Source organism: Phaenicophaeus curvirostris, chromosome 14 (genome assembly GCF_032191515.1).
Source record: "Phaenicophaeus curvirostris isolate KB17595 chromosome 14, BPBGC_Pcur_1.0, whole genome shotgun sequence".
NCBI classification, from domain to species: domain Eukaryota; kingdom Metazoa; phylum Chordata; class Aves; order Cuculiformes; family Cuculidae; genus Phaenicophaeus; species Phaenicophaeus curvirostris.
In genome coordinates this window covers 11,158,174-11,184,702 of record NC_091405.1, presented here as the reverse complement: position 1 = coordinate 11,184,702, position 26,529 = coordinate 11,158,174, and the positions used below count along the sequence as shown (strand labels likewise).

At 37.8% G+C, this 26,529-nt stretch overlaps 1 protein-coding gene across 1 annotated transcript in view; it reads left to right on the top strand.

Annotated features, from left to right (window-relative positions):
• The window catches only part of CDYL2 (chromodomain Y like 2), a 59,045-nt gene extending 49,336 nt beyond the window's left edge, over nucleotides 1-9,709 (top strand). Inside the window, exons 5-7 of the mRNA XM_069868599.1 lie at nucleotides 2,270-2,480; nucleotides 3,198-3,341; nucleotides 5,173-9,709. Coding sequence (XP_069724700.1) covers nucleotides 2,270-2,480; nucleotides 3,198-3,341; nucleotides 5,173-5,331 — 514 coding nt within the window. The 3' untranslated portion in view covers nucleotides 5,332-9,709. The remainder of the gene's footprint in view (nucleotides 1-2,269; nucleotides 2,481-3,197; nucleotides 3,342-5,172) is intronic.
• The last annotated feature ends 16,820 nt before the right edge of the window (nucleotides 9,710-26,529 follow it).

The following is a 26,529-nucleotide window of genomic DNA, read 5'->3' as shown; positions in this document are numbered from 1 at the left end:
ACATGTGTGAACTTACGGTTCAGAGACATGGAAACATGCCAGGTTCTTGGTACAAAGCTGTCTGAAACAAATATTATACCAGACAGAGAAGACAGATAAGTGGAGTGCTGGACACTGCAGCTTCTATAGACCAATTGCAGACATTTGCTCCACTTGCCAGCTCCCAATATTTTAGCCTTCCAGTTTATCATATAGGTGGGATGTTGCTTACACACCCATTGTACCATCCTCTGTGTTCCTCTTCCTTCCCTCATGACAGAGGCTCATTGTGTCTTCTATGCGTTCTGTTCCACTCTCTCCCCATCTCCAGGTCCTCTATTCCTTGCTCACTCATTTGAAGATTTCACATTTTCTTCAGCCCTTGCCCTCCATTAATGTCTTCTGCTTTGTTCTTTCTCCCCATCTAACCATTTCCTCTACACATCCCTGATAGCTTTTCCATATTTACTTCCAGTCTCGTTTATCAACACATGCTTCCTGCTTTTCCCCACAACACTGTTTTCTTCTGCCTCCACATTATCTTCAGATCTGCTGCCACCATTTATCCACAGTTTTTATCCACAGTCATATCCCCATTCCCATCTGTAGCCCTACTTGGAAGGCTTACTTGCAGAACTCCCTGAGTTCTCAGAATTTTGGAATTAACCACGTGCAGTGACCCACAGTCATTAATCAACCATAAACAGCTAAGAAGTAATGAGACAAGGGAACAGCATTGCTTCTACAAACAAAAATGAACCCCACCTCTCCTTAACCCCTCTATCATCTAGAAATAAATGGTCTTGAACAGACAAATACGATGTTGTTTAGTTCACTGTCTTTGTCTTGCCTCTGATCTAATGCTTTATCGCTCAGTGTGACCAGAGCTGCGTCAATTCCCACAAGTCTCTATTTTCCCATGGCCAAAAATCAACTCCTTGTTTGACAGCCTGAAAAACAGAACTCCTTCATTGAACATCTAATGCTGGGTCACCTTAGACTGTTCGTTTTCATTTAAAATATAGCCAGTGCCCTTGCACTTCAGTGCAATAAAATGCTGATCTTCGGTATGTTTTCCATTTTTTGTCAGATCGGCACTCTGACCCGCGAGGCACAGCTCCTGTTCCTGCATCCAGAAGGCCAGGTCTTTTTGACCTCAGTGGGAGAGCTGTAACTCATCAAAGGGCACATTCAATTAAATGATCTTTCCTAAAATCTGTCAGCAAAGGTGCACCCTGGATCTAATAAACACCCAGTGCAGGAACAGAATCTCTTCTTTTGTTTTGAATTTGATTTATACATGTCTCTTCTCTAATGAAGTAATTGAGCATCTCGTTTGCCTCCATATACCTGCTGTGCACGGAGTTGCTGGAGCCCATAATTTGCTCACAGTTACACTCATGCTTTCACTTAATTGCTGTGTAGACTGTTCCATTCAACAGATGTCTTTCCACAGTTGCTGGCAGGTGACATTTAAAATATCTCCTCATTGCACAGAATTTAACAAGTTCTAGCTCGTTCATCCAGATGAGTCCGATCACATTTACTTGCCCATTACTTCCCATTGCTTCACATTTACTGTTTTAGGCAGGCAAAGGCATCTACTTTATTTTAAAATGTTACTGAAGACGTTTGCAATGAAGACCCAACAGATTGCTCTTCTAATTCTTCCCTGTTCAAAGATTTCTTTCTCTCTCTGACTCCCCTGTGTGGGTCTTGTTCTTTCCACTGGTTTGCCTTAAGCATTTACTGTCTCTCAGCCCGCTGACAGGACTTGCAGCAACCTTTGACATAGGATGTCAAGAGAACTTTTTGAAAAAAATATTCAGCAATCTCCCTATGAGTTTCCTCTCTTTCACACTATAAGGTGTTCATCAGGTTAGCTAAATCAGATCATCAGAATCCATCCTTATCATTGTGGAGCAAACTGAGAAGCACTGTGTGTACAGACTCATGACTTATTGGTCCAGAAGTAAAACTAAACCCAACCAAACCATTCTGCAAAAAGTGCAGCAGTCAGGGGCATTCCAGTTAATCAGTTCACGTACAACATATACAAGACTATTTAGTATCCCAGGTAGTCAGAAAGATTAAATAACAAAATACGAGCAAAATTTTCCAGGTGCAAACTAGAATGTATCTTGCAGTTCTGCCCTCATAGAACTGGGCCATGGCATTTATTGTGTTCATCTTTGGTTATAATTTGTTTTCAGATTAAGTACTTTAGGCTTGGGTATTTATCTAAGTGTTACTTCTGTATTGAAGATCTTTCTTTTATTTTTTATTTTAGGGATTTTGTAAAAGCTTTTATTCAATTTAAGAAACCAATTGTGGTTGCTATCAACGGCCCTGCTCTTGGGTTAGGAGCTTCTATTTTACCACTATGTGATATCGTTTGGGCAAGTGAGAAGGCTTGGTTCCAGACACCGTATGCAACAATCCGACTCACTCCAGCTGGCTGCTCATCATACACATTCCCACAAATTCTGGGTGTTGCACTGGTAAGGTTTTCCACCTCAAACTGCTGAAGAACCTTTCTTAAATTCATGTTCTTCTTTCTCTCTTTAAAAAGTAAAACAGAAAACTGTTTAGTTGTCGTGAATGGAAATTAAATCTGTGGAAAGTTCATCTAATCTAATCCCTACCAATTTCTTACCACAAAATGACCTCAGAATTCAGTATATTACACGTGCTGTACACAAGAAAGATTGAACACAGGTTGAAAACGCAAAGATCATAAGGATTATGGTACGAAGGGGAAGAAATGTTTTAGCAGAATAATATTGCAACATGTTTCTCTGTATTGTGCTAGGATTGTACAGCAGCCGAGCAAGATACTGCTCTCTAAAGACAATCCACAATAATTCCAGTAAGGTTGCTTAGTTTTCACCAGTACAACAAAGTAGAATTTGCCCCTCATATTTCATTTTAGGTTCCACGACTTGGCACAGCATCACTGCATCACTGACAGTTACTCGTGTAAAATCAGCAATACAGATTGATCATGCATGCCAACATGTTTCTCTTAAAAGAAACCTTTGCTGTGCTCTGGCCACCTGCATAATCCTTAAATAGCTACCAAAATTCCTTTTAAAGTATTTTGAATGAAAGATGCAGGAGACCATTTGTAGATTTAAACTTGAAAATGGCAAGCAAGTATAGGAAAATTTTTAAGGGAATGATAACTCAAGGTCACGAGTGATCTTTTGGCTTCACAGGCAAATGAAATGTTGTTCTGTGGGAGAAAGCTGACAGCACAGGAAGCCTGCAGCAGAGGGCTGGTGTCTCAAGTATTTTGGCCAACAACGTTTAGCCAAGAAGTGATGCTGCGAGTGAAAGAAATGGCATCCTGCAGTGCAGTGGTAAGAAATCAACTTATTTGTGATTAAATTATATTTCACAGAGGTTAGGTGTGTTCTTAAGGTTCATCACATGGTGGGTCCTCAGTTGTAAGTAAGTGTAGTAAACACTACCTAGTAATGACTAAAACATGAGTGTGTGATCAACATTATGCTTCTCCTAATTCCAAAGCACAGCACAACACCAGCTACTCGGTAGAAAATTAACTCTATCCCAGCCAAAACCAGGACAAGGGGCCAGTGAGAAAAGATTTGCCGTTGACGTTGTCTTGGCCTACTGTGTTTCAGCTGAGTCTGCCTTCTTTTCTGCACCTGCATAGTTCCTGATTGCTACACAGTGCACCACAAGGGTAGGATGGTGCCAGGTAACCTTTGCTGTAAAGGGGAGGTGAGATCCAGACACAGAGGGATTTGAACACAGTCTGGTCACGATGTGTTGTAACTTTCCTTTTGTGTACATAGAAGTTGAAAGAAAATCTTTGCCTCTTCTTACTTCCTAAGGTTTTTTTCCCTTCAGGCAGATTTATTCCTATTCTGGGCACATCCTTATTTAAAAAAAAAAGTAGTGAAGAAACTGATACTGTCTGCAATAAAATTGCATAAACCAAAGTGTAAATTGTTACAATTTCTTGCTGCGTTTCTTATGCCTGAAACTGTCTTAGTGTCTCTCAGTTTCATTTAAAAGATTCGTTGTAAAAGAGAAGGTAGAGACACGGGAGATTTTTAATTAAATGAATCGTAGATTAGATCTCAGACATTGAGAATGAAACTCTCTGGAAACGTAGCATAAGCTTATTTGATCATGCTGATACAAACTGTATTATATGGGTTGGGAAAAACTCTGGGCTGTATTGTGAATTTTTCCTTCCTCCACGGTTATTGGCTGTCAATGAAATTTTCTCAAGACCTGTTAGAAAGACTGGTGCTATCTTGTGGACAAAGATGAGAGTTAAGACTGTTGAAGGCTAAATTTAATTTCTTGGATCCTAAATGAAAATCAGGCCGAAGTCTCAACAATGAATATGATGAGCTCATCCACGTTCGCTCTGGGTGCTTGTTCATAAACAGTCAAAAAAAACCACACAGGCCCTGCACTTTGCAATTAACACCATATACTTGAGTTAAAGAGAAAAACTACTTTGCAGTAGCAGCGTTGTAACCTAAACCAGATAGGAACTGGGCTTACCATGTAGATGTTGACAAAGCTGAGGGGAGAGTATGCATCTCCCTTAGCATAAACACTGTATTAATAAGTTAAATCTTCTGCCCTCAAAAATGCACAAATGTATGAATTATTAATGGTTTTGTTTGACTCGTTGGGTTCCCTGTGAGACATGTACTGGTGTTAGGTATTTCAAAAAGAAATTTGAAGCATGCAATCTCAATGTTCTTTAAAATTGGTCTGGGGAAAATGAGCTGAACTGTGGGAGCAGCCATGGTCCTGCCATTCCTATCTTTCACAGCTTGCAGCCATTACAGGTAGCCAATATACCATGCCTCAAGTATTTTCATTTCATGGGATCACATTTTCAACAAGAGGGAGCTCAGCTCCCCGTGCTTTGTGACAGACTTTCAATAAACTGAGGTACTTCAAAATCCCTCATTTCTTCTAAAAATGTTGGCTTTAAGGCATAAACCTCAGAAGTCCTAAATTGTTAAAGATGCTGACTATCAGCGAGTGGAGTTACGGCTGTACGTCAAATCTCATCCTGTATCCAAAGGAGTTGTTAAGATTGTAAAATGGAGTCAGTAGAGTAGAAATGCTGTTCATGCCATTATTCAAAATATATTTTTCTGATTCAAAATAAAATACTGAGTGATATTTTGGTTTTAGGTATTAGAAGAGTCCAAATGTCTCGTGCGGAGCTTCCTGAAATCTGGACTTGAAGATGTGAATGAGAAAGAGTGTCAGATGTTAAAGCAGCTGTGGAGTTCTTCCAAAGGATTGGATTCATTATTCAGCTACTTGCAAGACAAAATTTATGAAGTCTGATGTCTTGGCCTGACTTAAAATGAAAATGCTTCACTTGTGAACAGAGTCAAACATTACCTGTGTTTGAAAAGCAGAGGCAATGCATCCTTGAGGAATTTGTGACGGTGTATCCTAATACGTATGGTTGTGTTGATTTCCTTGTGAGCTACACAGCACTGCTTGTAGCTGGTTTGATTTTGTGTAACCGAGACGTAGGCAGGTTTGGTCAGTGCACATAATCTCTACAGAGGGCTGCATCTTTCCCATGCTCATCCAGATAAAAGTATACATTCCATGTGCTGAGAAGCACCACGGAGGCCCAGTGAGGCGCACCATCTGTAACGATTTATTTTGTCTGTCCTTCTTAACTTATTCTTGCTCCTGCAATGCATCTGGGCTGACACGGAGGGCTCAATCTAAAAACTGGGTCAGCACAGTATTTTGTAGACCCAAACACCACACTTTAGAAATATTTTAATTATTTTTTCTAATGGTGTAATAGAAAAATCTGATAATTTATATGTATGATATGTAAAGTTAGTTTTACAAAAACTGCTAGGATTTTTCTCTTTGTTGAATTTATTTAACTTATTTATTTTGTGCTCATATTTAGCTGTTTACGAATCATAGATCTTACTTTCACACTTCCCTTGAATGAATTAATGGCATTGCATGAGAATGCAAACACATTTTTAGCAAGAAAATGTGTAGAAAAATAAAGAATACATAGAAAACAGACAGAATGCTGTGGGCAGTAAAAGAAACAGCCGTGTGCATGCTCCTCTACCATGCAAAATTGTACAAAAGAGTGTATAAAGTAGGTTAATTTGACAGGGTTAAGGATTCTGAAGCAGTGAGTCCCCCTCTAAGTCTCCCTTCACTTTCTGCCTTCCTGAGGAGCACTGAAGGGCTTGCCAATGAGATGCTTTATTTAAGTTTACTATATTCCTGTTAGCCGGATGTCAGTAACAGGGTGCATGGTGCCGTTATGTGGCATCGTACTGTTTTTCAGGTTTAAACATCCCCATTTGGTCTGAAGTCTAAAAGCAAATCCTTTGAGCCTTAGTCTAGTTGCCTGATTCCTCAGGTGTGAGATAATTTCTGCTCTGGAGGCCTTTGGGTGTAGGCCAGCAGTTTATACAAGGTGCTAGGTATTGAACTAAACAGAGGGAGAGGTTTTGTTTTGCCTTTCCCAGCTTTCCACATCTGGCCACCCCACCATCTGTTACAACAACTTATGGCTATCCATAAAAGCAGTCCACAGAAAATGACAAAAATCCAATCTGCTATTTTAGAATGTGATCCTACTACTTTTCAGTGACACTGACCGACTTCTGAACACTGGATCTCCCTCGTTTCTTTCTTGCTAGTAAGGCAATTAATATGGAAATAACACAAGCATGCTCTGTAACGCCACCTGCCATTGTCGTATGCCCAAATTAAAACCTCTTGAAGCAGAAGCTTTGCACATTTGTTTGCTTCGTAATTCATGCACTTGCTCTTCATCCTTGAGCTCAGTGACTTGGTTGTGGTTTAAACCTCTGCAGATGAGGCTGCTAGGTTTTCTCCCTCCTACTGTTTCCATGAAGAGTTTCAACAAAGTCTTTGTAAAGTTAAAGAACAGGTGATTATAGTGTACGGTAGCCTTCAACACATTAATACAACATTGCTTTTCTACAAGTAATTAAAAGTGCTGTTTCTGTGGCTTAATTGTACCAGTGAATTTTAAGAAAATCATTACCCTAAACGAAGAAGTTCTCATCGAAGTTCTTCATTAAAAAGAGAAAATCTAATTTCTCATTAGCCTGTTTAAAATATTTTCAAAAGAAAACTTACCAAGCCAAGTAGCTTATTGTTAAATGTCTGAAACAGAACTCTCTCAGTAACTATTTGCAGTGATAGAAGCACCACTTGTTTTATACCAATACTTGCTTATTTTCAAAACCTGCCAGCAGTGCCGCAGGGCGCGTGTGTCAGGGCTTGGTTGGATCGAGGCTGCAGGAGCCCCGGCTGGGCCAGTGTGCACACGAGCCACCCGTATGGCAGTCCCGGTAGGAGAGGAATTACTCAAGTGTAGACCACTCACATGCAGACATGTTTGCACAATCAGGCATTCTCCATACGGCTTCAGAAAAAAAAAGAAAAGCAATGGAAAGTACCATGATTCCACAATTTTATTTATTTCCTTTATTCCCGTCCAGAGAGCCATAACTCCCAGTCATGTGATAATACAATGTTAGGAAGTTTATTTCAATACTATGCCTGGGTTTTCTAGATAAATATAGAGAAATTGCTCAGCAATGTGAAGGTATGCTTCCCATATGAGATTTTCAAAGAGAAGACTCGTAAGTTGTTAGACCTTTAAATGGCATCATTTCATCTGAATTCTCAGATATCTGTATCTTAGCATTTTTTATGACAAAAGAATGGTTGAAATACATTTTTTCTATACTTATTTTTCCATTAAAGCAAGCACTAACCATAGTTAACATTTTTAATTATTCATATCTATACAGTTAGAATCTAGTTTTCATGGAATCTATTTTCCCTTCAATTAAGAGTAATAACAATGTCAAAAGTTTCTTTTCCAGTATTTAAAGTTCAGAATCAATTTTCTCTTGTGTTTCTGTTCTTACTAGGTATTCAAATATCTAGATGTACTGTACATATTAGTCTGGGTACCTTTACTAATATTCACAGTATTTAAGATTATAAATGCAATTTGTTGTTAAGTATGTTATTTTATTCTTGTGTAAATTGTTTTGTAAAATCTTTAAAAATCTACAGTTTTGCATTTGTAGATATTAAAGGTAAGCGATTTATTTTGTGTTGTCCTGCATGTATATTTTTGCTGTAGATAAGTGTTGCTTAGTTTACTATTTCAGTACATTTCTGTTTAAATGAATAAGCTTACAAACTTTAATACAGTATATATTTTCAAAATATAAACTTTTATATTTCTGTGGTAGGTTAGGGTATGCGTTTTAGGCAATCTTTTTCACTACTATTAACTGTTCTTTTAATCTATAATATAATGGTTTTGTGCCAATAGGTTTTCATTAGAATTAAATGCTCTTTTAATGTTAGGGATAAACAGACAGTTTTGGTTGGGGTTTGTTTTATTTTGTTATTTTTTATTATTATTTGCCAGCCTTTACAGTTTTAAATGTAATTTATAAATGTATTGCATTTGTGAATAAGCCTTACCATTAGGTACAAGAAATCTTTAAAGCTACATGATTTTTTATGTAGTACTAATGACTTCCCCAAATAATTGCTGTAAGAAAGTTAGTAAATCAGAGTGCAAGGCCTTAAGTTTTTCTTGTGAAAAGGATAATACGGGTTGTTTCTTTTGAACAACGTAGGTAGGCTTGTCAGCATGGGCTTTGTTATATATAAACTGTGCATTTGTGCTCCCAACCACAGTAGTTTAATCTCAGGCTTTGTGTGGCTGGGTCTATAAAAGTCAAATCTGGCTAAAGCCAGCGCTCTTTAGGAGACACTAAAGAAGTTTACATAAGAGACTTATAGACAATCTTAATCATAGTACATTTGGGTACTCGGTATCCTAGATGTGTTATCTGTGTCTGCCCAATTAACCATATGTTTTAAGCCATATTAAATCTCTTTACTGCTACTTTAAATACTCCACTGACAGTCATTCACTAGCTTGCTTGCTCACAGACAGGATTTCAATTTTTAGTGAATAAAAATATTTTGCCTTCCATAAAAACAAAGGACCAAAGAGTTGCATGATTCTAACAAAGCATTCGTTCCTTCGCCACTGAACTAGTTTGACATTTGTACCGAAGATCAAATAGTCTCTTTCTGCTTCAAACACTGCATTCTCATCCATGTCAAGTGTAAGGGGAAAAGATGTATCCACTGACCTATTGGGAAAGGAGTGATGTTCAGCCAGGATGGCATGTCTATTGGTAAGGCTTATTACCAAACCTCTGAGATAAAGCAAAGAACCAAAAAAATCACAAGTTATGTCAATGTAAATTTATTTTCAGAACTTGCACAAATAATTAATTGTAGAAGTTTGCAAATTAGGCCCTTAAGTTATTTTATCAGAATGCCATGCAACAGACTAAAACAGTTTCTAATATTTGTACTGATGAGTACATATTATAATATTATAAGGGTACAGGCACCCCTATATCACAGTGTTGTAAATATTTTCTGAAACTGGTACAGTACTGAGGGACTTGTATCTTCTGATATATCAAATATTGACTGTCTAGATCAAAATGTACACAATTTATTTGTTGATGGTCCTGTAACTAGTGTATGGACACATTTCTGGGTGCCTTAGAAGTTGTATTTTTCATGTGTGTTAATATGCAGTATTTATACATTGTGAGAAGCTGCTTTGAATAAAAACATTGAAACTTCATTTCAGCGCAGTGCTTTTCAGTTTTATATAATCAGAACGGATGTGATAAGTAGTAGCCACAGACCCTTGTAATATATGGTAATGTATTATAGATGATAAAGCTATTCATGGACTCCTGCCTTTTAGCAGAAAGCAAGCAGGCATAACGCAGGCTTTTTAAATGAGAAATTAAACTTAAAACTTTTGTTTTCAAATGGCAAAAAACAGAGCACTAGAAGAAACTGCAGTAAGAACTCCCTGCTATCATTCATCATGATCCATCTCATTTATCATTTCATCATCCAGTCCAAAACCACCAAGAACTGTCTTAGAATCACACTTTCAGAATACTTTCTCCACCTTTATCACTCCAGCTGTTTGATATGTGCACGCAGCCTATCTGCCCAGAACCGACTACTGCATACAGTATTTCAGCTCCACATGTGGAAATTTGAAGTGCTATTTGCCAGGGAGGCCAGGATTCATCCCAGCCCTGGTGCTGTGTGAAGCTGGATCACCCTGCAATCTGCCCTCATGGCAGTCCTTCCCTGGGGTCTTTCGTATACAATGTGGTTGTTCAGCTGCAACTTCCATGAATGCTGTTTCCAATCATGTATCTCCCATGATTAGAAAAGCAACTGTAAATTACTTCTGCCTGGAGCAGTGAAGGAAGGATATTTTTACAGGAAGCCAGTGTTACCCAACCCACCTATACAACAAGGTCTGAAAAAATGACCTACACGTGATTCGAAGGACAACAATTGTGTTCTGGCAATTATATTGGTTAGCTTTAAACTGACACACACTGTTAGTAAAAACTGTGGTCAGCTATTTAGAGCAGAGGCTTGAGTAATTTATTCTTGCTTCACCATCAACAAATCCAATTATTTATTACAGTGACTCTTGCAGGAATTAACTTACTGTAGTGTGCACTGGAGTGCAAACAATGTATATTTGATGAACAGAGCGTGACATATTTCTTGTCCAACAGTTCAGCTAAGTTTTGGTTTTAACAAGCTGCCAACATTTGAATTTTATTTTAAATATCTCATTTTTAAAGGAAAGCAAAATAATTTAGAATTTAAAAATCCCTCCAAATATTTTAAGCCAGGGTTTTTTAAAGCAAGATAAATGTTAATCCTTGTTGCTGTAAATGATTATACCAACAAACTATGGAAGAGGAAGCCATTAAGTATATATAAAGAAGGTCTACAAATTTAAGCAGTCAAAAGACTAGTCTATGAATTGCATGTAGAAAGGATGTAACATGTCTATTCCTGACTGATGTCTGACTTATCCTCAGCGCCAGTCAACAGCCATAGCAGGGAGCTTCAAGTTGCTAAGAGAGCCAGAGTAACAACCTACTCTAGAATCCAAACCTTTTGAATTGTGCTAACACCACTTTGCTTCAGTTCATACACTCTCTTTGAATTTACAGAATTTGCTCATTACAGATGTATAGCAAAAACAGAACCATTGACAACTGTGTTGAATTCCAGCTCTTAAGTCCATCTGGCTTGACATAATAATAATCCCCTGGAACTGTTAAAGCTATGGAAGAGAAGGCAATTTTCATTTTCTAAAGGAAAACAGTTCATCATTTAGTAGAGAATAAATTAGTTTACACAGAACATAAACCCAAGACCAGAAATGCACAAGAAACAATGAAGAGGTTTTTCACAAAGCCTACCAGTATAAGAACCAAGTTTCTACTACAACTGGTTACAGAGGAATATCTAAACACATACATAATCTCTAGCCACACATTAGACGGCAGCCCTAATTCTCGGGTGGGGGTGGTATATTTTCATTATCTTAAGCACTACAACAGTTTATTATGACATAATTTACAGAATGTCATCTTTATCAAATTCTTGGCACAAAAATTGTGATGCTACTTAATGAGTCGGGAAGAATCCTAGCAATTAACAATTTCACCTGTCCTTCAGTAAACTTCCATATAATAAGGAAATATTCTCCGTCCAGAAGGGTAAGTCATTAACACCTGTGGTTTGTTCGTGACAGATACAGTCCTGTCAGTGTGACTTCATGTCCCATTCTGAGCAAAAATGGAGTGTCTAGACCCCAAAGAAAACCTGTAACTTAAGCCTCCACAATAAATGAACCACACTTAGCAGAAATCAGTAATGCAGAAGCTAACTTTAAAAGTCCTAAGCTAAACCGTATCACCTTTACTTCATCACTTCCTGGCACTGGTGTCACTGTAACAAAGTGGTTCTAAGTCAAAACTCACTAATGTCAATGGAGATCTTCTTACTGACGACAGTGGCTTCTAGTTCTGTCTCAGTGGGTGACAGATACCACAGCAAACTCCTTCACTGTTATAGTACTGGGAATATCTTGTAGTCACCTTCTTCAAAAAATAATGTAGCACTGATCATAAAGGCATAGTTAGCACAGGAGGCAAGGTTCCATATCTATAGTTCAAAATTTAACAGCACTAAGAAACTTGGAATAAAAGTCAACATTTTCCATATTATCAGTGACTCTTGCTAGCAGAAAGACATGCTCTGCTCTGATTTAGCCTTCCTCTACTCTTCAGTTATGTTTATCAACTGGGATTCTGGGTGGCTATGTAACATCTGTGACATTTATTTTATACACTGGTCATGGACAGCAATATGTTGGCGAGCAACTATAAAGAGAAAAGTGAAAATGCTTTTTGCAACAGAATCATGTTTGAAATGGGCTATTGAACTGCCACTGCCTCCTAAGATGTTAGCTAAAAAGCTGCATCTAACGTTGGAGTTTCTATAGCAAAAAATGATTTAAACACTAAGCGGCAATCTTGACTTGTTAAGATTAAGTTAATTACTATAATCTAGAAATAAGTTATTCACTGTCATCCAGAAATGTGTTTCTGATGTGTCTGTAAATAAGTGCTACAATTTCTATTACTCCAAAAAGATCAGCAACTTCATCCCGCCATCTTCCCAGCCTCTGGTTAGTGACTACATATGCTGCCTACCAGGCTCTAGGGTATTCACTTTCTACAAGAGGTTCATTAAATGGATAAAAGCATTCACATAAAACTCTTCCCATGCCTAATTATTCAAGATCTGCGTTATCTTAGCCTCTCTCTTGTTTATTTTGTATGCAGCTGCAGCAAGTTTTTAGCCAAGGACTCAGACTCCAGCAAACAATTCCCTCCAAGTCCACTTTTTGCCCGTTAGGCTCATTATGAGCAACATCTCAAAACTCCTGCCAGCTGAGCTGCCAAGGGATTCCCTGCTGTTTCAAGGGTAAAGGTCAGATGAGCACGGCTTTGCTGATCATCAGCAGCATGTCCACTGGTTGGAGTGCGGGGTTTGGAGTTGACAATTGCTCAAATCCTCCCTTTATCTCTGAAAGCAAGCCTTAATAATATCAGTGGTCCAGCCTTTTGTGGGTTTTCCTGCCATAATGACCTTTCATCACTCCTTTTCACAGGGTTGCTCCCTCAAATGACATCTGAAGCAGTGTAAGTTATTAACTACAAAGGAACCTGCAAGTTCCTTATGCCAGAGACCAGGCCATTTGAAAAAAAGCAATGGATAAGATGATCATAATCCTCAGACCATCCTTACACCTTCCCCGCACCATGCTGTGCCAAGCTTAATCAGACCAGAAAAACAGGAAATTATATTCCTCATGAATTTACATGTAACAGGATAAAACAGACTTATTTTCCTGGATGCTAATGTGATGCCAATTGGAAAGAAATATCCCAAAACACATTAGAGCTGGTAGGATTCATCTTCCATACACAGCTGTAACTAGTTAGAACACAAAGACACTGTCCCTCTCTAAATGATGTTTCTTAAATAAATTCACTTTCTCTAAAAATCTATTGAAAGATTAAACTGAGCTTTGAATAAACTGAGCTGCAATATAGCTTATGTGAAAGGCTAAAATTTTCCCAACTGTTTGAAGTACACTAAAATCCAGCAGCACTCGGTTTGCGATTCAAGCACTTGGTAAACACTCACAACTGCACCGTGGCTCTGTGCCAACGAAACGGTGAGTCAGCAGGCAGGGTAGGGAATCAAGTGTCAAGAATGCATTTAACCCTCACTCCAAAGAACACTTTTATTATGAACAGAATGAAAACACTCCATAAAAAGAAAAAAACATACTGCATTTTTTTCTCCATTAGTACAGGCAACCATCTCCATTCTCCTTCAATCTACAGAAGCTCTCAAAGTTTAAATTAGGAGAAATGCTTAAGAAAAATAGTAAACTGATGGGAAAGCAGTTCATGAACATGTACGGGTCCAGTCCTATGATCCTTATTCTGACAGAAATCCCACTGACAATCCTGGCAAAGTTGATTGCAGAAGGGTTTCATGAGAGCATTAGAACCAGTAACACCAAGTACTTGCACAGATATAAAAAAAAGAGTATATTTTCCTAATGAAAATACAGTTCAAATGATATTCCCAAAGGAGTATCTGTGCATGCTGCCTTCCTTCACAGTGTTCTTGCAGAGTGTTTGATGAAATCATGAGATTTCCTAAATAATTTTTAAATTAATCCCTCTTAAGAAATTCCCTACCGAAGCATCACTCTGCATGATCACCCTAGATATTCATTTCAGGATAGCTGAAAAGGGTAACGAGATTGAGGATTAAAAAAAATTTAGAAAGATTTGAAAGAGGACCAGTCTTCCACCTGAAAATTTGAACATTAATTTACAAGATCCTTAAAGACTGCCAAACCAGAATGGCAACATTTTATACCTGCTTTCTTACTCACTCTTCACAGGTGTAAATAACCACATTGGACACCTGTGGAGGAGGGAAAAGGAGGGAAAATAAACCAAACAAAGAAGACTAGTTATTATCTTCACAGTGTTAGTTAAGGGTAATTATACACCAGATGTGAACTTACAGCTTACCCCTATTAATGAACAGATACACCTTCCAGCTATGGGGTGAGAACAGCTAGTACTTCCATACTTCCCACTGCTTGATCCTACAAAAGCCTACACAAATGAGTAAATTTTTTTTGGACATCTTGCCCCACTGAACTCTATGGCCTGAGCTGTCTTCTACAGGAACTCAACTTACAACAAGTAACATCCATTTAATGTTAGTTTCCCTACATAGATCTAGGAAAGAATTTTTCTTACATCTAAGAGACCATATGAAGCCTAAGCCCAAAGCTTAGACAAAGTTATCAGCTATGGCATTAAGAGACAAGCCCTGCCAAACGCTGCTGGAGTGGTTGAAAAGACTTCTACCCCAATGTTCAGCACTGTCTTTCTGCCGCATGTTAGCAACTGTAGCAGGGGCTGCATATTAGACAGTGGTATCTGCACCTCATAAAATAAATTAGAGCTGACTATGACCACAAGTGGTTGGCAAAAATCTAGGACCCTTGAAAGGAGGCAACGTCCCACAAAGGAACCCAGCAGCACCAAGGAGGTTATCCCTTCAAACACTTCATTCCCCTCCACCACGTTCTTACACACTGGAAATACAGAAGTATGACCAAAGAGTAACTTTGATGAGAAACCGATGTCACTCACTGTGCACGATGCTGTCATGGTTCGTACTCGGCTTACGCAAGGGTGAGCACAGGATCAAGTCCTGCAGAACTTCAATTTTGAAAGCAAATTTCCATGTATGCTGCTAAATTCCTCCACCTGAAAAGCATAAAGAAAGAGGACTGTCAAAAATTGTCTGCTTGCAGTATTAAGTTTGGTGTTTATGGAAGGAAATCATGACACATTTCCTGTGTGCAGAAAGCTCTAAATAATCTTCCGTCATCATCCCAGCACTAATTCCCAGAAATCTTGCAGTCCCAGAAATCTTCCAGGGCTCCAGAACTCTCTAGAGCTCTGTTTCACACACCCAGCACTCCTCCATCAAAATCAGTCTGGAAAAAAAATTCCAGTTACAAACAGAAAATTATTTGCCCATTCTCGCATTCCCATCCCCAAACATCTTTTTGGTCTTCTGTATGCATGTTGCTGGGAAATGTTAACATCTACAGGTTATACCAGTTACAGTCCTTGCAGCATATGGACAAATTAGGAAAGTAAGCGACCAAACAACATGACACATGCAGTGCACATGCATTGTAACAAAATTATTGCTTTAGCAGCAGAAAAACCTGAAAGCTTTACAACTCCATGGCTCATTGGATATAACCTCTTCATCTATTTGAGAATGTGAATTATTATTGAGAATTTTATTTATATAGTCTGCAATATTTATGCAGAAAGCATAGGCAGAGACTGTTTAATTTCAGATACTCAGCCCTAAATAAGTGGCTCCCTTTCAAGAAACAACCAAGAAAAAACATTCCACAGAATGTCATGTATTCCTTCAAGTGGGGAGTTACATTTCACCAGCGTGGATGCTTAAGTGGAAATAAGTCTCAGTATGGGGACCGTTTTCAGCAATAGTTGTTAATTAAGTAGTAAAGTACTAATAAAATGTTTAATCAGGTTGATAAAATGTTTAATCAGGTTGCGTTTAAATAGCACTATAATGATATATAATTATTAAAAAAGAGTGTAAAACCCATTCTGCAATAGCCTGCATTCAGTTTTCATGAGCTGTGCAAATCCATTTAAAAACAGAAAGGATTCCAATGTCCACTGTACTGGGGCCAGCATACAAGCAAACTATGAAACTTACACTCTAAATCACAGAGGAGGGGCTCTTATTTAAAAACACACTTTAAGTTTCTGTAACAGAAGCTACAGAAGTTAAAATTTAAAAAAAACAAACAACATAATTGAACTATCCAAAGCACAGAAGATCACCACAAGCACAAAACCGTGCCACCATAGTCTGAAATGACATCATAAATAATAATTTTTAAAAATCACATTCTTAACACATAAAAGGCACAAATAAACACAAAGTAGCGGCAACAGCAGCAGCTCTTCTGCACAGTCATAATGAAAAACTACCATGAAAAACAAGGAAGAGCCTGTCAGCAAGCACACAATACACACTGAACACCACGGATGACGGAGCAGAAACCTGCCCCCAACAGGACACAGGAAAGGGTTAGACACTCAATCCAAAAGTCAGCTTGGTGGAAGAGCTACCAAAGTATTTTGCTGCAGCAAGGTACGGTGAAGTGAGTGCAGTTCTGTGTGTGTGTAAGCTAAAAGTGCCATAGGCAAAAGAAACTGAGCATGGCCAGGATGAATTTCAACCAAAAGAAAATGCAAATATTTAAACCTGAAAAATATGTCAATATTAAGATTAAGGGGAAAAAAGCATAATAATGAAGTTGAAATGCAGTCCCACAAAACTACCGTCATAGCAGGAATTAAATAAAATGTACTAGAGAGAAAAATGTTTATAATTTAGATACATTTCTATTATTATCTTTAGAAGATAACAGCCAATAACACCAATTACACACAAATTCTGATTTTCTAACAGCTCCTATTACTAATGACAATTGTTCTCTACTTGTGGTATAAATGCAGCAAGTAGATGACAGCCTAACATGTCCCAAAGTTGCTTGCAGAATTCTTTGTAAATCTTTCTATTCCTCGATCACAGCCATTGGCGTCTTTTAGTCTAAGTAGCGCTCAGCTGCTGTGAACATGAGTCCCAGTTCCAGAAACGGTAACATTCATACAATTACTATAATGACAAATGGTTTATAAATATAAGTAATAATTTTGAAAACTTAATTTAATGCTTACTCTATGTTAAACTAACACCTGGCAGGCCCTTCAAACCTAAATTATTTTATGATTTGCAAACTAACACGATGTACCATTAAAACCCTCAGATTTCCTGAGGCCATAGTCCCACGTGTTTTTAAGATAACTCATGGAATGACTGTACCACACATCACAGCAGCAGCGTGGCTCTTTCCAAGTTAAAGAGAACAGGGCATCTCCTCATGCAATTTTTTCAACATTTGCATCAATGGAAATTGAGTACCACGTTTTACAGAGCTGCTTTGGAGAACCTGTCCTTTGGGTCTTCACTGGCAAGCTTTCTCACAGTACTTAGGCAAAGCCTTCGTCCACTTAGAATTGTGCCAATAATCCATTTTAAAATACAAGAGCCTGCTTTTGTAAGCACTGACTGACTCCAGCGTGGCCACTGAGTAGCATTTTGAGCATGCGCTCAGTAACAGAGCTTTCAGTCATATTCTTCACTTGTGTAACCGTCATAAGTTTAAAAACATTCTTTCTTGAAAATACAGCTTCCTATCACCTTACAAAGCAAAGGTGGGCTGAGATATAGGATTTGCGGAGGCTTAGATTATTTTTGCCTGTGTATTACTTGTATATGTTCTACAACAACACTAAATCACAGTTTTGGTTTTTTAATTAAAGCAGCTGACTACAGGTTATACACATGAAAATAACTGTCTTTTTAAAACAGGAAGGTCTTGTTCATTTGACAAGAAGGGTACATTTTTTAGAGATTTAATTCTTACCACTAGACAAATAGGTCGTCTTCAACTTATATAAAAAGAATTGTAACCAAGAACAAAAAGCCAAACACATCCTTGGGATGAGGTTCTCACCCTAAGTCACTTAATGCTCTAAAATGTTCTCATTTCTATTCTGCAAGGCCTCCCAATTTTTTCTGTGTAAAACCTGTGCTTCAAACATTAAGGAAGATGACATTTATATTATGGGAGCATGATTTGCAGCAGGTTAATGTTCTACTTTCTGAACAGATTACCAAGAAAGAACCTTCCCTTGTCATAAAAGCCACTTTTTTCCTTTGGATTCAGAAAGCTGACTTCACCATGTAACTGAGTCATCAAGGAGACTGCTGAGCAGCAGCACCAGCCAAGAAATAAAGATTAGATGGCATCTGACGCTGCTCAGTTCTGCATCTTGCTTTTGCTCAAAACCATTCGTACTTAGTCACCAGACTAGTCAGGACTCCCCTTGTACAATATGCAAAGCAGCTGGTTTTCCAGACGTTGTGCTGATCTGCAAGGTGACACTGCTGAAGCTGGACAGGAACCTCATTCCCACCCTCCCAAACAAGTGTCCTGACTCACTTATTACAATCAGCACTTTAGAGGGGGGTCTGCGGGATCGATACAAAGCAGGAAGAGACATAGTAAGTTTGTATGAGATTTAGAAGTGGGATTTGAGGCTGGGGATCCAGAGACAATGAGGAAGGACAAGGAGGAAGAAGGACAGGTTAGCAGCTGATATAAATCATTGCAACTCCAAGACAGCTGCGAAACAACTTCATGAACACAGGGCATAGAAACTAACAGTGTAAAGCACAAAAAAAATGAAGAGGATGAAAATACAGCTTTACTACAAGAGAAGAAGATGGCTGAGTGTACTATTTATACAGGTAATTGGAGAAAAAAACATTTGTTTCAAAATTGAGACATGGAATTACTCAATGCAACTATGGATTTGCTGTCAGCCTGCACAGTGAAGGGTATTAGGTAAGAGAGCTTTTAGTGATTTTAGGGAAGTAGGAACTAGTCTAAACACGAGGGATGGAGTAATGCAGTGATTAATTTACACAGAATTTCAAAGTCCATAAACAACAATTGTTAAAATAACCACGGAAATGCAAGGATACCAAGAACTGAGTGTTCTAAGAGCACACAGTGACATTAACAAGGAATCAAACAGTGCATATCACATGACTGATTTTCAAGTTCATTGTCATGAACAATATTTGACTCAAAAAATATAGAGATACTTCCACTGTGACTGATAGCAAGACAAATTAATTAGGGACTGCAAGCCAAAGAGTCTATTTTATCTTAAGAGAAGGGTTGCTTACTCATCTCCAGTCAACAGCCCCTTTCAAAAATACTGGAAGCAATTTTAAAACCCCAAGGAATGATGGTATTTAAATGATTTGTGAGGGTGGAAGACTGAGAGGTTTTCATACATGACCAGTCATTTACCAGAAAAATATCAGATGTTCTACTGTGTTGTTTAATCATGTTTACGAGAAATTTTTTTTTCCCCAAATTAAACTCCAGCCAATACAGCTGAACTCAGATACATCACAGCAGATTGAATTTGGTCTTCCTTCTTTGCAAAGTAAGTTTGTTGCAATTTACTTTTCTCATAGTCATATGTGGATTTCTAAATGAATCAGTACATTCAAATCATTCAAATCAATCAGTTTGTACTTCAAATTAAGTTCAAATGAATTCAAATTAAACAGCCAGCTTAAAGAGAGAAAACAAGAAAACAGGGTGAGGTGGTAGGCTTAACTATATAAAATCCAGGTCAGATTCTCTGCTTCAACAAAACACGCAGTGTGACACAGGTACTGCTTTGGGTCTCAACCTGCAAAGATATTTAGGTACTTTTCACTGAAATCCCCTGAACCAGATTGTACAAATGAAGTACCTGACTCCACCATCTGTTTCCACTTCCATCCAAATAATAACTCCAAAACTCTGCTCAACTGACCAAGTCAATGGAGAGACAATGTAAACATAAACTTCTTTAAAAGCTCAGATAACAGAGGGGAATGGAGATGTATTTTTGCTCTTTACATGCACACCACTCTACACTTTTGTTAAATGTCTTTTTCTGAAACACTAAGGTTCCTCTGAAAAATAAACATTGCACAGACTAACCATTCAGCCATACACAAGGTAAACTCAAATTTCCAGCTCCACGGTTAAGTAAATGTGAAATAAAATCACTACAAAATTAGTCACTGAAGAGGTATTTACATATTTGAAAACAAATAATACCTATTGCACGATTACTGTCAACAAATCTCTCTTTGGAAAGGGCGCAACTCTATATGGGCTGAGGCCAGCGATAAAACACATGCTAATTTCCACAGGTCAGGATTAGAGCCTTGGATCTGCACTTGAGAACCTAGACATGTTAACTTGGACTGGACCAGACTCTCAACGGGTATAGATCATGTAATCTCTACAGGAAAGCTACAAGGATAAGTAGAAAGAAAAATTAGAAAGAAAAGGTACTCCCAAAAGTCTTTTACAGTAAAAGTCAGATCCTATTTGTGGATGGTGAGTGAACCTCAGCATTTAGCTCCAATATAAAGCTGATAGCTGCAAGAGAGTACATACTTCCATCTGGGCACAAGTCCAATTTTATATTAATAAACTGGCTCTTTTTTGTAAACAGAATCAATATCCTGTTTAAAAGTGATTCTCAGAAGAGCAGGAAATTAGGAAATATCAGAACTAAATTAATCAAATTTCTGTTCAAGAAATATTATTAATGTTAATGGATAAATTTATTTTTTTTTTCAACATATATACACATTCACATTGAAAACATTATTGTAAACACATGAATTATGTGCTCATTTGAGATATACAAAAGCTACATATTTTCTTCTTATTAATGGTGATTCCATTAACACTAAATGAGTGGATTTAAAATATGATATAAATTCTTAGGTTGAATCATACAGAACAAGTTTCTTTTTGCTCTTTAGTATTTCTCAACAGTATTGGGTGTGCCTCTAAAAGTAAGGAGAGAACAAAAAAAAAAGCACGAGGAGGCAGAGATTTCCTAAAATGTTTTATTTTATTATTGACATACCAAGTCCCCATTCCCCTTGGGATCAAATGGCATCAGTTACATCATTGAAGACATTCTAGACCTTGGCTTGCATTTTTATATAGCTAAGGAATTTCTCGGCTTTCTACAGTTTTTCTTTTGCAGAAGGGTAAAAACAGTTCCCAGTTCAGAAGAAACTTATCCAAGACAGAAAGAGGCCTCCCTAGGGAAAGAACAAGTAAAGCAGGGACATGGAGGGAGGCCACAAGTGAAAGAGGGTGAAGTCTTGGGGAAAACAATGTCCAAAGAGATCAGTAATGTGGTTTGGCTTGTGACTCTGATGACTATTAAAACCACTCAGAAATTACTACATGGTCTGAATACAGATAAGAAGCATGGATGGTAGAGAGGAAAAGAAAGATTTTGCAGTCTTTCACAGAATCTAAAATCATACACAATCATCTTTGAAGATGAGAAAAAAGAATCTGCGGAAAAGAAATGAGTTTATAAAACAGTCTTAGCGTACAAGTCTAAATTTAGCTATAGTATTCACTACAAAACACACTTTAAAACACAACACAGGCGGGGAAGGTTACTTTTAGAAGAAACTACTTACTCCATCTAGACTGTCATTTTAAACCTCAAAACTGCTTCCTTGTTGCATCAAGCTATTTTAACTCTTGAACTGAAGAGCTTCAGGTTTTTTGGTATGAACTGTGACGGAAGTTACACTTGAGAAGAATAACCTGAAAATATCAGCTGCAGAAAACAAACATTGAATATCTCAACAATTACTTGCAAGACTGAAGGGCCGTTTTATTTACTGAGCTTTCTCCCTTTTGTGTTAGCACATTCCCCATCAGTAACTTTTTATGAGGTCTACTGGAATCCCAGTGCAAGAGTTCACAGTGATGCCTTTGAAGCAACAAGAACATTTTTAACTCTGTGTGCATTAGATTAGCTGTGAACTTCTCATCTACTGCCCTGCAGCTGATATGACTCCTAACGGTCCCTAACACAGGATTCCACATGTTGGAGAGTGGGAGAGAGATATGACAGTTCATTCAGTTACTCATTCATCCCAGCATACACTTGGTCTTTTATTACAACATACATAGTCCACATGGGGGAAATAAAGTAATGCTATTAACATCTTTCAACTTTTCTACCCTTCCAATAACATATTTCAACAACTTCAAATTATCCCTTTTCTCTCTGCTACTTTTAAAAGGTTCAAGTATTCATTACATCAAAGCTGCATGTGTGCCTTCATAACTGGACACACAAATCTTTGAGTTTTAGTTTGCAGCTCCCAACTTACACACACAAGCAGAAATGCCCACAAATTAAAACACAAGGACTACAGATGCTCAACTGTACTTGCACATTTTGCAAGTGCACAAGTAAAGGCGATTTGTTTCAGAAAAGAGAAACAAAAATTGCAGACTGTTTGTTGAATATACTGCAAATGAAACCACAGATCATGGACAAGGTTCTCTTCGACTGTGCTCTACTTTTCATAAGTGTTTTAAAATAAACACTAAATAGTTGCTTAATGCACCTCAAACGTGCCTTTGGGATGCTCTGTGGACAACTGCAGAAAGTCACTTGAGCCACAATACACTCAACATATTTAAAATATTAACTTCCATTAAGACATCATTATTTTCTATTGTTAAATCTGTCAGCAATAATTGGCAAAGGACGTTCATATAGAAAAATTCTCTCTGTGTCACCGATTAAGGCTTCAATACAGCTCCTCAATCGCTGCAATACAGTGGCCGCAGATACACTGTATTTTTTTCTACAGTCACAACCTACAATAATATCTCTGAACGGGTAGAGAACTTGCTGTTAAATAATAAAATTATAGGATGCCTAGTTATTCTTATGCACTGAAGAGAATAGACAGATATAAGCAGAGCCAAAGCTTAAACTAAATTGCCTTATTTTAGACACATATGCAGAGTCAATGTGGTAGCGTATTTTATGTGTATGAGACTATGTACAACAACATATAACCACAGAGACCTGGCAGTGAAGACTGGATTTTTCACATCTTGAAACAAAAATCAAACTTGTCTTCCACACTGTAAGCTACGAGCACCTTTATTTAAGCAGTTAAATGCTCTTGTTCCAGGGCCAGCTGCTAGAACGAGGCATGATCTCACACAGCAAGCCTGTCTGTCAAAGGGGTTTTATCACAAAACATTGTAAGAAGTTACACAAAGCTACTCTGATTCCATTTAGGAACGTCCTCAGACTGATTATTTGCTTTATACTTTAAGTCAACAAATCATTACACATGAAGTCTAACAAAGCCTCTCTCACAAAAACATGTTTGGGCGAAGCATGACAGCAGCTCAGTAAGTTACAGCCATGCTACAGAAATCCTCCTGGCCTTGCATCCCCTCCAAGGTGAAGTCTAGCACAGCAACTCTGCTTCCAGCTGATAATGTCTTTGCCAAACTTTAAACATCCATGCCAGTAGTCTGTCTAGATGCAGGAGAACAGCAGATGAATAGCAAAGAGAAATAAAATACATTTGGCAGTATAAGACTATGCAGGGGGAAGGGAAAGTAAAGAAACTGGGAGGTGCAATGCAAGGTGCCAGCAGAACTAGTATTTGGGGAACATCCCATACATTATGTATCATATGGCCCTTTCCATATTACTCTTTTCCACACTCCCTAGTGCTCAGGACTGATAAATGCTGAAGTTATTGCTCAAGTTCACAAGTACATTTGAAATAAAATGGCAGGCAGTGGGAAGTGAAAGGCAAGACAAAGAAGACACCCTCATGTTACGACACCTGAATATCACATAGTGGAATGGCATTTTATCCCCATCTCTGCTTTGCTTTCTCATAGTTGGAAATTTTTTGAATCAAACTTGTTCCACAATTTCAGAGCTTCTGATTGGAGATCCTTGTGTAGGATGTCTCTGAATACTGACCAGTTGGGATGGAAGCTGTTCCCTGATCACCAAGTGTACGTGCCCAAGTGGTGATTGAAAAGAGGTAACTTAGGCTCTAGGTGTCTCAGTTCAGGCAACCAGCACTAGCATCAACTGCCATTCATTTTCTTTTGCTACAGTTCGTTTTCGGTAAACTGGAGATAACACTCACACAACTCAGACTGTTTTGTAAAAAACTGATGACTACAGAAAAAATATATGATACAAGCAAGTCTCTGAAAGAATTAATGTGCTTGTCTACATGGGTGAGTGTGAATGTTGTCATAAGTCACCTGGAAAAATCAGAAAAGAACACAACACCAAGCTGCTGGCCATGGTAACATACAGGAAGTTCAAACACAAATTTCACTCTTGAAATTGCTGCCTTGCTATCAAGTCTAACAATGCACTTCCAGCAATTTGCATAAAACATTTACAGAAGGGACAGCACACTCAACATTAAACTCAGCTGCCATATAAACCTACAATAAACTAGAAACCAGCAATCAAAATGTCAGCTTTTTGATGGAAGCATGCACATACTAAAATTCACTTATTTTCTGAGCATGGCAAAACAGGCTGCAGAGTATTTTACACAGATCTTCCTCAACGACATTGCTTTTCTTAACACAGCTTATTTTACTATTCCTCTCATTCCGCTACATGGGGAGCAAGAATTACAGATGAATTCTTGATGTTACAGAGAAGACATTAACCATGAAGCAACACTAAAAACTCCAAAAATAACTTGCTCTCTTTGAACTCTGACTCCTTTAGAAAACACACAAACTACCAGATAAGCATGTATTTATTACTGAAAGCGCTAGCTTCCTCACTACAGTCTTCGTACATGGATATTACCAGCATCTGCAAGAATAATTTTGACTACAGCTGAAATGAGGAGAAAGAAGCACAATGTAGAACTGAAAAAGTATGTGCACTTCTTAAGTACATTAAAAACCAGCCATGAATGCATGCATTCATGTGCAAGGATTATGCTAGCAAAGCCTATAACCACAGATAAAATCAAACTGATTTTTCTTTTTAGCCTCTTTCATCCGCATGTAATATAAGTTTTTTACTTTCTGACATGCTCTAAAGATTCCTATATTCTGATCTCATGGTCTTCTCAGCAGCACTTAGAATGAACCCAAAGCCTTTTGTTACAGTCAGTTGCACTTCATCAGATCTACGAGGAGGCACCAATATGCACACGTATTCTGAGAACAATCTAAGCTGTTTGTAGCATTTACAAGATCACAAATGCAGCTCAGTTTACATATGTCGCTTATTTCATTCTTTACTTTTTACCTCATATTTGAGAGGTGGGGTAGATGAGAATGACATTACTGAAGCTGTTCGTATGGTACTTTGACATGACATTTTTTACAACAAAAGCCAAAGCACATCATGTGAAAAAAAAAAACCTGCTAACCCAATTTCTTGTTCCTTACTGATCTGTAAGAAACAACACTAGGTTTTTACCAGTCTGTATCATCAGCCAAAACCAACACTAATCTATCCAACCACACTGACATTTAATATTCTCTTACAGGTGTGAATGAACACAGCAGGAAGCTGAGATCACATCAATATCTCAAACTAGGTTTCTCACTTTTAAAAGCAATACATGATCCCAGCTAAGATTTTTGTCATTTTCATGGTATGAACAAAGCACAAAGCTGAAATACAATACTTGGATTGGCTACTTCTCCTCTCACAAAGTGCTCAAATAATATTTTTCTGGTTGGATTTTTTTAATGTAGATACTTCTGAGTTGTTTCGTTTGCCATGGCTGCAAGAAAGACAAGCATAAATATTCATGGCATCAAATATTGCAAGGAATATTATTCAGAACAAGACCCCCAAGTTGTACATTATATGCCATGATCTACTAAACTCACTGGAACTGTGATAGTTTACATCGATGGAGAATCTTGATCATCATACTTGTACTGAAATATTTTTTCCCTTGGTCGTGACAGAAATATCAAATCTAGGATGTTTTCATTTTAGAAGTCCTCTAGTGTGCATTACACTGCAAAAGGTACCGAACCCTACAAAAACCAAAGCAGATAGATGAATTAGTGTTGCTAATTTCAGAACATGCAGCTGATTTTTATCACACTTCAATAACATTTCTAATCTCCATCGTAAAATATAAACCAGGCTAAATAACCAACTTCAGCTGCTACAATCTGCACAAAAGACTCTAGTAAAATATATTTGCTTCCATAATTCTTAATACTTAAGTTTCTGCTGCACTAGATAATAATTTATCCAAGTTTTCATTTCCAGGCTCTGTGCTGTTGACATTTTACAGTATTTTATGAAAAAGATAATCAAGAAAAAAGCAGTGACAACAAAGAGGACAACAAAGACCTAACAAAATCTGTCAATTTTTTTACCT